The following is a 13,163-nucleotide window of genomic DNA, read 5'->3' as shown; positions in this document are numbered from 1 at the left end:
TCCTTGTGGAATTGGCTGTGCTGGTAAGCAGCATGTTGAGGGTTTTTAAAGTTTGTTATTAGTGATTTTTGGAGAACAGCGCAATTGATCAATAGCTGGTAGCTCTATTTTTGATTCTTGTGGGGAAAAACTGCAAATCGGAACAAGATACCCCAAGGCAACCTCCTGTTGATGGAATCTCTGATTATTATATTTGTGTGCTAGGATTTAGGGAAAAAAATAAAATAAGCATTTAGCAAAATGAAAATGAATATGACATAAGAACTATGTCATGAGAGTTCAATGATTATGCTTTATACCAGTTGTTCCTGGGCATCACCCTATTAGAATTGTGCTCATCTATACGTCCTACATGTCTCCCATTTCTTTTTTTTTTTTTTTTTATTCCACCGGGGCTCTCCCTAATGGTCACCTTTTTACCTAGCAATTAGAGGTTTTAGGGTTTGATTTTCAGATTGGTGCATTCTACAGGCCGTAGTAGCTCATTTTGTACATCGTTATGTTACCATAAGAAATATGCAAGAAAAATAGACTGGAAATGATTTTATCTATGGCATTTCTGTACAGAGCCTTGTTTCCGTATAATGTTTATTAATGCATAACATCACATATACTATGAGTTCTTGCTAGAAATTATCATCATCGAGATCTGTAGGTATCAATGCACAACGAGTAGTCTTTGCCGGAGAATTTGCCGGAGAATTCCTAAGTCGAGCTCTACCAAAAGCTACCAAATCTTCCCAGCATATTCCCTAGTCCAGCCCTACCATAAGCTACCAAATCTTCCCAGCAAGCCATTCATGGCGATGTACCTTTTTCTAGCACCACAGGCACAAATGTTTCTGTGAGTTATATTTGATTGGGCATCATTTTTTTTAATAATATAAAATATCTATTATAGATATAAAATCATACATTTTACATCTAAACTTTATATAAATAATAATATTATATTTATATTAATATAAAATTAATATAATATAATATAATATTAAAACATAATAATTTATTATACTAATATAAAATTAATATATATTATATTATGCTGATACAATATTAATATTTTAATATAATAAATTTATTAATATCTTAATAATATAATATTATATTAATATAAATATTATATTAATATTAATATTAAATATAATAAATATTATAATATTAATATTAAATATAATAAATATTATAATATTAATATAGTATTATATTATTATTATCCAGTATTCTCTGACCATTTATGATGATTTGTAAAATCTTAAGTATAAATTTTAAAAAAATATTTTGAATAAAAAAAATCATCACTTTTCATCCCATATAAAATATTAAAATCTACACCCCCCCCCCTAAATTTTCACTCCTTACAAAATATAAAAAATAATTTTTTATTATTATTTTTTTGAATTTTTTCCTCTTAAAACTTCAACCTCTTTTATTTTTTTACCAGACACGCATCTCCCAAGCATGCTCCCGGGTGGGCCCCTGAATCCATCCTCCTACGAATCATTCGCCCCATCGACATTCGTTTCCCCGCCTCATAGAGCTCACGATGCTTAAGATCCAGTCGCAGGATGACGATAATCCTCATTCTGTCGCACTCCAACATACCGACATGGTATGGGCTCACAAGCAACCAAAAGGGTTTTACCTCGAGCTACAACATCCTCAATTCTTCCACACGTAAACGAGCACGAGCCCCAGCAGGTACACTCCTCTCTAGAATGCAGATGCAAGCAACAGCAATAGAATAAACAACAGAACTCCACAACCACCACGAGATATAGCTGGCACCACATCATGATCATGATGCCGCAGCATCAACAACCCAAACCGAAACACAGCTGTGTCTTCTATCCCCAAAAAAAAAAAAAACACAGCTTTGTCTCTTCCCCGACGGCTGACTAGTCAAAACAACCCAATAATAAGAACCCAGAAATGTCCAGGGTGACTTGGGCACAATCGTTCTGCATCGAACAGTGAGATCGCAGTTTAATTCAAGTCAACAATTTTGACCGTAACGACGTACTACTGCAGGAAATAGAAGGAAACAGACAGAAACTTTCAGTCTGTCCAGCAAAAAGTAGAGAACAATACCGCGCCATATTTCTAAAATACGTCTAAGCCCGTGAGTAAAAGCTAAGGAATATAGACTTCTCATGACATCCATAAATGCAATGCTACAACATGACACAGCTCAGAATATCGCCGGCCACAGGACCAACCACTGAGCCCTTGATCGGAGGCAAACCCAACATGTGCAATGCAATGAATCGGGCAAGACATCGGGAACAGGAAATAGCCAATGTCCCCAACTGTAAAAGCATAACAAAGCTACATGAAAATACTTTAGATCTATAATACTTTATACCGGGAGAAGATGTTGCAAATGTGGTAAATAGAAAATCTAGTCCACCCATAGAGTTTTTAGAGGGTGCAAGATGATTTCAACAATAAAAGCTAAAAGAAGATATAACCAACATACACAAAACCTTCAGCTACCCCATTAGCAACATACATAAAATATCAAACAGACATCATGCAAAATATACCATAAAAAAGACATCAAATCAGGCCACTAAAACCACATGAAAAATATAAACGAGATCAGCTGCACATGGAAACACCCAACAGATAAGCCAGCCAGCATAAAGAGACAGAAATTCAATGAGATCTATTTGAAATAAATAATAAAATAAGAACCAATGAGATCGATGTGAGGTTATGAGCCAATGATATAAAAGATAGAACCTAAAGAGATCTGTTAGTCACAATTATGACAAATATCCATATTATATTCACCATGCCCAGAGCCAGAACAGGTCATAATGATGCAGCATCGCATATCAGCAGGATAAAGCCACCGCAACACCGAAATTACCTCCACCTGAAAGAACCCATAATCAATTCAACCAAAACTATAAGCCCTAAACGAACAAAAGGGGGAATTCAAGTAGAAACCCTTCGGAAGGCTTCCCTACGTAACCTTTCCAACTTTGTTTCTGTTTTTACACATATGGTACACCTGTACCATCAATTACCCACCCTATCTATCCACTCCTACCTAAACCACACCTGTCCAGGGGGGAAAAACCCAACAAGCCCTCAAATCTCTGTATCCTACCCATGCCCTATCACATGCTTCTCATCCACTAGCAACTAAACCTGTTAGTTTCTCGGAGATCTCAAGCCTACAGCAGGAGACCGGGCATCATCTTCATCGGAATCACTATCCGAGCTCCCTGAGTCCGAATCTGCACCAGGATCAAGAGCCACAGGCAACAAGTTAATTATAATATCTCTGCCAGGAACGACGCATGAACAGAAAAAAGCATTATATCATCGTTCTTGCATACCACTTGATGAGGAAGAGTCACTGCCAGAGCTGGTGGAGCTGCTGGCATAACCAGCATCCTTCTCAATCTCCACCGAGGGATAATTGGTGCAGGGCATCTCATCACCAATGTCAACATCCTCCTCGATTGCATCCCCCTTCTTACTCCTCTTTGCTGCCACTGCCTCTGGTGTCTCCGCCACTGGAGACTGCCAACATCCACACAGCGGAAGAAGGACATGTTAGCACTAGTATCAAAGAGTGATGCAAAGAAAGCTCCTTGAAATTAATAATCTAACAGAGGAAAGGTCATTCTTTATTACCCTGTCACCACTTTCGGCCATAACCATGTTCTCAGTTGGAACAGGTGGAGCAGCAGAGATAAGGTGGTTGGCCATGGCCTCCTGCCGCTTTATCTTGCTCATCATCTTCTTGCAATTGCAAAGAAACCGATCAAGCTCCCAAAGGGTCTCTGTGTCCATCATCTCAATGTCCAACTCTATCTCATCTCCATGCTGTGCTGGATCCACATTCCTCTTCCTCACAATCTGCAGAACCTGAGCCATCTTCTCCTGGGGAAGGTTTTGGAGCCCCTGGCTCAGCTTCCTCTTCTCCTCAAAGCTCATTGCCCTCTTGTTTGGGTCTTTAGCCTTTGGCTTTGGCTGCTTCCCCATCATCACTCTACCAACAACTGGACGCTGCTGGGGCAGCTGCGACTGCTGCTGGGGTGACTGCAAGGGATGCAGAGGCGGCTGCTTAGCTTGAACCGGAGGTGGTGACTGCAAGGGATGCAGAGGCGGCTGCTTAGCTTGAACCGGAGGTGGTGCCTGTAACAGAGGTAGTATTGGAGCTGGAGTCGCAGCTGGCGGCAGGATCACAGGATCAACGGGCTCAGGTCTCACAGCACTCTCAACCACAGGAGCGCGAGACCAAGAAGAGACCCTATGCCTCTCCTCTTCCTCCCTCGCAATGGCCCTCTGCTGCTTCTCATACTTCTCGTATGCAGGGCCAAAAAGACCATCAAAGAGGCGAAGGAACTGATCCGCGAGCTCATGCACCTCATGGCCCTCTGGGTTGTAGATAAGGGCATTGTTAAAGGTCAATCTGATGTCAGCTGCAAATTCCAACGGCGACGGGTAGAGACCGTTGCTCAGCTTAGATCTCACAGTACCAAGGTCCATAGGTTGCTTTATGATCTGGAAGTAGTCATGGAGGCCCATGCCCACCACATCCACAGGGGAATTAAACCACATACTCTTCTTGTGTTTCATCAGCTTCGTCAAGATCTGGCCGCACTTCTTCATCATCGCAGAGAGAAACTTCTCCGACTCCGGCGCTGCCGCCAGCCGTTTCGGCTCCCTAGGAAGCACCACTGGCAGCAGGGTCTTGTTACCGGAGGCCGCCCTCTCCTTCGCCGAGAAGAGATCGGAGGATTTGATGGCGAAGGAATCAGGATGGTTCTGAGGAAAGGCACCCGCGGCCGAGGAGGTGACCTCACGGCTGCCGCAGTAGGTCCCAGATGCACTGAAGCCGGCAGATCTGGCCGACGACTGGAGCTCTCCGAATTCGATCCGGCTGCTCAGGCTCCGGACCTGCTCCAATTCCGAGACCAGACGCCTTTTGAGCTCCCTCAGCTCCCTCTTCGAGTAGGTCGAGATGTTGAACATGATATAGCCGGTCGAATCCCGCCGATGGTTGACGTCGACGGATTTCCGATTAAACGACGAGTCGTCGGACACAGCGGCAGCCTCCGGCACTTCCTCCGGCTCCAGCCGGTGGAACTGGCGTGGATGATCCGACGCATGGTCGCTGGCGTTAGGATTAGGGTTACGGTTCGTGCCGGGTTTACGGTTAGGGTTAGACTTGGGGGTTTTCCTCATATAAACCTTTCTCTCTCCCCAGAATGGCTCATTCCGGCTGGCCAGGAGAGCGGACGCCATGCACGGCCCCTTAGATCAGCCGGGATCCGGCGGGCCGGCTCCGACAAGGGGCCGCCCGGGGTTTGGGGATCATAGAAGAGGACCAATATTCGCCACGAGATGGCCGCAATCCAAGAAGGAGAGCCACCCTGGACGCAGGAGGGGGAGCGAGGGGGAGGGATGGATGGCGAGGGTTTCTTGGATGGACGAAACCCTCAGCTCGGCGAGGAGGTAGAGCGGGGGGGCACCGCCTCTTAAAGGCAGCGAGATCTGCCCGACCACGCGGTGGGCCGGATCGGATCCGTCCATTCGAGCAGATAGAAGGATCGGACGGTCGTGACGGTTTCTCCCCTGCCCGGGCGGTGACCGTCCCATCTGTCACGGACGGCGACGATATCGGAACGCAGCACATGTGGCGTGCATCCGGGTGGGGACCGCGGCCGCCGCGCTTCCCATCCCATCCCGCCCCTTAACCCCGCGTAGGGGTATTTCATTTGGTCTGGATTTCGCGTGAATTTGGCGCTCATGACTCGTGCATTTGGGGTTACGTACCCTTTTCCTCCTCCTCCAAAGAAATTAATCTAAAAAAAAATCCACCAGGAAAAGGACGCGCCCGGGAGAGGCGGTAAGGTGAAATTGAGACAGCTGGCAGTCGAGGCGGGAAAATATCTTTCCAGAAATGAGTGGTGGAACCACAAAAACGGACGTGATAACTCGACTCGCCACAAAGTCATGCGGGCCCGTCCCTAATAAAATGGAAGTAGCTCTCCAAGGAACAGATGAGCAGTATCTTCTTTCCCACTGATTAAATAATAATGCGGCGACCTCCGCCAAATTACGTCAGACAGATAGTTCACGGTGAGGTTACCCCGGTTAGTCCCGTGAATGCCCGGCCAGAGACCATCTGGTGGTTAGGTTACTTTATTCGGAAGGTGACCATAACAGCCCGTAGAAAGCTTCAAAGTTAGCGACCTCACCAATGACAGCGGACTCAAATATGATAAGACACCACACACGGGCGACCGTCCACCATGGTGCGGTGCACCTCTGGTCTCTATACACGGAACCAAGGACGTGCCCCTCTATGGGCCAAATGCCGTTTCCTTGACTTGACTCCACTCCATACGATACGGTCCTTTTCAATGTCTAATAGGCCCTCGTCAACCATCTACTCATCGGTCTCCAAGGAATATAGACAGATGATACTGACTCAAATCCAGTGTCCTAAGGTGAGGTCCTTAGAAATGCCGTCACACCCACAAAATTGGAAACAAGAGCCTTGGATCAATTGCACGTTCAAAATGCCCCTCTAAGCCAGACCAATTCCATCACAAATGGCATGGCACCCCGAATTAAGGCAAATTATCGATGGATATGTGAGATGAGTTTGAGAGGAAGCCAAGAGGATATCCGCGGATTGCATTATCCGTGCTCTATACAGATAGATTTAGACACGTAAGTACAAATATGTGCATGATATAAGTTGATATATAATATTTTATACAATGCTGCCAAGCTATAAAACATTATGTATACAAATTAGTGGCCACAATGAGAATATTGAAATGGAAGCGTAATAATATAGGAAAAGATGGAATAAGAATTGATGTTATTGACAAAAAAGTGAACATAACATCAATCAAGGATAAATCAAAAAAAATGACCATTTACATGGTTCGGACATATATAATACATGCTGAGACATGCATGTATAAAAAGGTGACAGACGGTTAAGGGGTGGATTTAGACAACAATATCAGATGATATGAGATTGCAAGGAAGACCTTGATATCTCAATATCTTTCAAAAAAATATGATAAATTTTTTGCCACCCCAATTCTTGTATATCAAAGTCAGGACTTGAAGATGTAGGGTGGTCTTGTTGCCCTAAGATTTTGACCATAGATCTTATTGACATGAACATACCAATGCTTGACAGGAGGATCGATGCGATATACATTTAAAGAGTAACTATCATCCCAAGATCAGATTTTTTTCTTTGAAAGGTTGTCTGAGATAAGCTCCCGACTCGAACACTTCTCAGATACAGAAATATGAAGTTTCAACTTCTTGCCCAATCTATGGATTGAGGGAGCATACTCTACTTCATTGTCCGATGGCGAGTTTGATTTGAAAGATGACGAATGGCCAACCGTGGAGGATAACTAGTGGTCCTGAGCTTCCACCTTCCCTGGATGTGATTCGTCGATGCATGATCGAGGGTTCACCTAAGAGCAATAAGATGGTATATGTCATCACATCCAGGAATAGCCTTATGTTCGATACTGAGACTATGCTTATGCGGCGTGTGCTGAAAAAAGCCTATTACTTAGTTGTAAAGTACTACCATTTCCATACTACTGCCTCCTGCCTTACCATCTCGAGATCCTGGGACTCTCATGCTACGCCTGCAATAGCCCAGAGGATCCTTTTCATTTCCTGGAAGCTCCCTTTCTTAGGATTTGTCAAGATCAATTTTGATGGCAGTGTTAAAGATGATAGAAATAGTTCAGATTTTGTGATCCAAGATCTAGATGCTAGACTTTTGGCAGCGAAAGGGGGTCACAACTCTTTGACCCAACTGTCCCTGAGGCTAAGCTTCGTGCTGCTTCAGCGAACATTATATGCACGAGACAGGAGCTACGAACTGAAAGGATCTTCATCGAGGATGACTGCCATTGTCATTGCTTAGATCCATAATGAGACGAAGTATCTGAATGCTCACCCACTTCTCCGCAACATTTGAAGATCCCTTCGCTAGTCCATCGAGATGACTATTCGACATGTTTATCGGGAGACACGTCTGCCCCCAGGTCTCGAAAGATTTATTGTATTTTGACTCTTTGGACTACTCTCACACACTAAAATGATGTAACCATTCATTTATATTAAATAATAATAATAATAATAATAATAATAATAATAATAATAATAATAATAATAAAAATAAAGACTTTAAATCAAATAGAACAGAGAAAAGAGACTCGTGTGGCCGACACGAACCAGACAAGAATTAACCTTAAGTTGTGAGTTGTGTTTGTGTGAGAGAATATAAGAGAGGCTTTATCCAACCCCCTATATCCTTTACCTGCGTCCCTCCCTCACATGCCTTGAAACCCAGATCCTCGGACAGACCAAGCCTAACGCTAGTAGAATCAAGTTACTGAGGATGGGCGTTCAAAAAATGAATCAACATTATTTGGAATCTAACTTCTGCCCCTCATCTTAAATGGCAAGAGGTAGTACCATGCGAATTAAAGTTTGGTGGTGGCATTATCCATGTCAAACAAGACTAATGCTATCATTATATTTTGGTAACCACTTGATATAGAGAGGACATGTATGCTTACAACAACCATCTAATGTAGCTAAAATTATATATGACACTAAGTACGGAACTCTGACAATACATATAATATGCAATTGGCTTGTGTAACTTAATTACAGTGTTTTATTGACTCTAATTGATACCAAAAAGATATTATGTACCATAACTCGGGAATCCTTATTGCAGCCTGTCTCCACGATTTGTCATGTTGTCATTCTTGGCTGTAGAACAAATTACTAGAACTAGGAGCATTTTGGTAGATTCAAATTATGCCATAACCACCAAGCTAAAACAGTACCGTCAAAGTTCCTAATCTATTGGTTCCAAAAGTACGACAGAAAGATAAATATTAAATCAGTACTTAACCTGCAGAAAGTTTAAATTAGGTTCATCTCAAGAACTAACCTTGCTTAAAAGGCAGCTGTCACAAGCCTTGCATTTGAATGCTGTGCATTTTGTGTCAAGTAGGTACGACATGCCCTTGCCTTCTCATTTGCTCATTCTCCAGCACCCACTTTCCAATCCATTTCTCATATACCTTAAGCTTTTCCACAGCCAACTTTGGTCATGAATGCAACCTGCATCCACAAAAATAATCTCCCCTTATTGACAATACATGTCCTTGCATGCTTTGATATCTACCTCATTTCCTATGGTAGAACAATTTATCTATTGCTAGTCAAAGTATAAAGAAGCAAAATCTCATTGATGAATTGAAGGGACAAGAGTCTGCTAGCTTGCAGAAGGAAAAAGCATAAAACTTAGGAGTCATACAAATACGCACACGTGCACATATTTACAAGGCCAGGAGGGGAAGAATTAAATATTACTCAAAGCAGCAAGACTTTGAAATTATTTCATGAAAGTAAAACTCAGTGTCATGTAACAAAAAGTATGCCACAACCAACGAAGGAGCATGAGCCTATAACCAACAACTATTATCTTCATCATAGTCATCATAGAAACAACCATCACATTACCATATGTAGGACAGAAGCAAAATCAGAAGCGCAACACTGCAAGATCTAACTTGATTGAGAATGCAATACAATTATGTATTATTGTGTTCTGTTAATAATGGTTCGAATTTGAGAATTCTCTTATACTGTACAACAAGAAATTCTATTATCAAAGAGCTACTAGAGCAGTGACACGTTTAACACACTTGTGCACATCATATTATACTTCCATATTATTTGCTCATGTCTGATGATGCTTTACTCCCCATAAAATCACCCAAATGAAAGTAATCAGGGACAAGGTGGGAGAGTGAACTGATCAGCATTTGTGCTGGTCCAGCTTATCCCAAGATTTCCTGTTAAAAGGAGTACTGACAAATATATTTAAATAATCAACCCTGAACTTGACCTGTAATTTGTACTAACCAGCAACAAATTTAATCACGCTACATGATCCATCCCTAAAAAAAAACAAATATACATAAATTGCTGCTACTTGCTGAGAAAGCTTTACGATAGCAATGTAATTCAGCAATTTAGACTTTTAAAAAGTGAAACAGAAGTATTTCAAATGACTTGTCATTTCACAAAGTATTATATACACAACCATCCTCATACTATGAAGATGAATAGAATGATGGAAGAAAATGCTCCAACTTATAAAGCACTGAATATATCAACAGACTGAAACTAATAGCCAAGTGGAGTTCAGCAGGCATGCATCACACTGACAATTCACAGGAAAGAAATAAGGGAATGTAACTCAACATTCCTCATAAAAAAACTAATAAAACATAGTTTTAGAATCCCAAAGCTTCATCAACAATTTTGCATAATGGATGATACAGCTTGTGTAATCCATGTCAATGAAAAGAACATCTAAGATCAAAATTTAAAAAAGTGACACCCAATCAGCAAGCCAACATATGACTCATGGTCACAGGCCCAAACTCTATGATGTAACTTGTCATAAGGATCAGTTATGAAATGCAACTGGAAAAAAAAAACTTCTAATTTAAGTGACCATTTTTAAGTAAAGATAATAAAACCGAGCGAGATTCTCATATAGTTATTCAGCATTCAGCATGAACATATATAAGCTACAAGTTAATCAGAATAACAGCAAAAAAAGTTGGCTATTGCCTCTCTCCCACCACCCCCCCCACCCCCCCCACAAAAATATATGTATATATGTATAGTGGCTCTGCGTGCGTATCTATCCTAAAGACACGTTTAATTTTACATATAGCAATCCAAATTAAATCATACGCTTCATGCATAGGTCAGCCAATGTTTTTGGAATGAAAATTTCTTGTTGTCTTCCAATAGAGTAATCAGTATATTTTTGAGGTCTGATGTTCTCTAACCATTGAAGATCCTCTAGACATGTTTCCTTGAAAGCCAGAATCTTCTACTTAGGGTAATGCAATTGCTTTGAATTTTTTTCCAGAATCTTGAACCTACAACCACTTCCTAGGCACTTTCTTACTAAAAGTGTTTCTAAAATATCCACTTCCCTGCACTCACACCCATATCTGGTCCCACAACCGCTCCTAATTCTGACAATTAAGTATGTTCATCAGGTTTAGCCATTCACTAATATCGGCATCACTAGACCATTTTGCAGTGTAATATTTTCTAAATTATAATCATTGTCTTTTGAAAAGTGTTCACGATACAGCAACACACCAGCCCAAGTCTAAAACTTCCATGTCCGTACGTCTAGAAACAACTACAAAATTTAACTACATTCCCATTTGATTACAATGTGCATATACAAGTTCACAAGCCCTTTTCTTCTCAGAATGACGGGCATGCACCTTGGAAAACAAAAGCTTTATACCCTTCTCCACTTCTAACAAGAATTGAATTATAGAACATAGAAAAAGGCATTGCCAACATTTCCAAGTAATTGCCACTGAACCCCTCCACAGAAAGCAAGGTGAATTTGACATCAGATTAAAAGAGATCCTTGCAATCATCTTTATTCCTACTTGATCAAGACAGTGAATGAGATATTGAGTTTGGACTTAAATACCTTTATAGAGTAGTTGCAGTGTATAGATTTCAAATTATCCCATTGTTGTAGATTCATCAGATCAAGATATGATAGTCTCTAATTACAGTCAAAGGAAACAGGATCAGCCTCCAAGAGTTGTATCTTAACAATATCAGCAAGCACAAGACTGCCATCCTTCATGCTCCGGTGTGACACCTGCTGCCAACTGAACATTAGGATGAACAACAAATGAAAAGGGCAAACAAACAAAATACAAGCAACCAAGCAATTCTTGTACCAAGCACTGACTGTGAAATAGCTGATCTAATGGTTCCACCAAGTTCCAAACTACAGAAAAACGAACCAAGGAAGAAACCAAAAGGAATAAATTAAATAAAACATTCAAAGTTATAACAAAAGTTGAACTCGGTCCTATAAAGTGTAACATGCAAAAGTTTCTGACATAGATTAATCTTGTTTTTTCTTTTTCTAAAGGATGTGAACAGTAAACTCTGAGATAAGATATTACAGAAAAGCGAAATCTTTCAGATTCAGCGCATTCAAACCAACTGCTTCAAAGCCCAAATATTTGCAATTAGTTTCTTTCAACCAACAAACCGTTCGAAAAAATTAAACAGACTGATAGTGATGTTTTAGCCAACAAACAGTTCGAAACAATTACAAGGAAAAAGGGGGGAAAAAAAGAGTGGAATTCATGTATATCGGGGAATTTGCGTCGCTCGATGGAACAAGAAGCTCCCATGCTTTCGCCGAGATCTTCGCCAAAAACCATAAACCACGAACAAGTCGAGTAGAAATTCGAGAAAACCATCGAGAAAGAAGACGAAGGGAAGGAATGCTACACGGGACTCACGAAACGAAGCCGCGTGCTTGCGAGCCCCGGAGTCGCCGTCGGAGATTGGCATTTCAATCCTCCCAAAAGCTCCATAAAAAAGGAGAATTGATACGAATATCTCAAACCCTAAGCCCTATAGAGGGTTTCGAAGGAAGCTCGTGAGAGATCGAGGGGGGTAGCAACCACTAATCTAATCTAGGGTTTCGTTTTCGTGGTGGTAAAGGACGAAAACGGAACCATCTAGATCTACAACTTGTTGATAGGTTTGGATTGGAAGATGCAATGTAGGATGCATGGATCGGACTCGAGAGAAATCTGCAGACCTATCTGTACTAAAACCTCTCTCGATCGAACCCAACTTGATCTAACCCAACCCAAGTTGCTAGTGTGTGCACTGCTTGCAGCCACCACCAGTACTGGAATACAGCACCATCGCCTCTTGACACGCCAAGAAGCAACGCGGAACGCTAGTTGGAGAATGCATGCGCCATGCACGTGGAGGATTCTCTAATCCCTGTTTTGCCGATATACGGAAAATCGATAGCCTGATTATTATGCAATTATATATTATGAAACAAAATTCATTATGTATGCTAAATATGTTGCACCACGAGTTCAAATAGAAATGAACAACAAAATTATATTAATCTAGCAAAATCTATATAATTTTACTAACTCATATAATAAAATTGATTGTATTATATAGCTTGATTGATGCCCAATGAATGCAACTTTGAGTAAATCAAAGCAAATAAGGAAGATAACGTTACTCAA

At 41.3% G+C, this 13,163-nt stretch overlaps 1 protein-coding gene and 1 pseudogene across 1 annotated transcript; both read right to left on the bottom strand.

Annotated features, from left to right (window-relative positions):
• Window positions 1-362: 362 nt before the first annotated feature.
• On the bottom strand, window positions 363-12,768 carry LOC140851155 (uncharacterized; annotated as a pseudogene).
• Window positions 2,769-8,089, bottom strand: LOC105050441 (transcription factor GTE7). Its single transcript, XM_010930460.4, has 3 exons — window positions 3,652-8,089; window positions 3,351-3,537; window positions 2,769-3,248 (listed from the first exon to the last, which is right to left on the bottom strand). The coding sequence occupies exons 1-3, from the start codon at window positions 5,266-5,268 to the stop codon at window positions 3,163-3,165; spliced, it is 1,890 nt and encodes a 629-aa protein (XP_010928762.1). The 5' UTR covers window positions 5,269-8,089; the 3' UTR covers window positions 2,769-3,162.
• Window positions 12,769-13,163: the final 395 nt, after the last annotated feature.

Source organism: Elaeis guineensis, chromosome 8 (genome assembly GCF_000442705.2).
Source record: "Elaeis guineensis isolate ETL-2024a chromosome 8, EG11, whole genome shotgun sequence".
NCBI lineage: Eukaryota > Viridiplantae > Streptophyta > Magnoliopsida > Arecales > Arecaceae > Elaeis > Elaeis guineensis.
This window is presented reverse-complemented; position numbering and strand designations above follow the sequence as displayed.

Excerpts from the sequence above, each read along its gene's own strand:
- LOC105050441 (XM_010930460.4), bottom strand. The coding sequence starts at position 5,268 with ATGGCGTCCGCTCTCCTGGCCAGCCGGAATGAGCCATTCTGGGGAGAG. Across the intron at positions 3,538-3,651 it reads TGGCCGAAAGTGGTGACAGG|TCTCCAGTGGCGGAGACACC; the intron begins GTAATAAAGAAT and ends GGATGTTGGCAG. Across the intron at positions 3,249-3,350 it reads TGACTCTTCCTCATCAAGTG|ATTCGGACTCAGGGAGCTCG; the intron begins GTATGCAAGAAC and ends ATCCTGGTGCAG.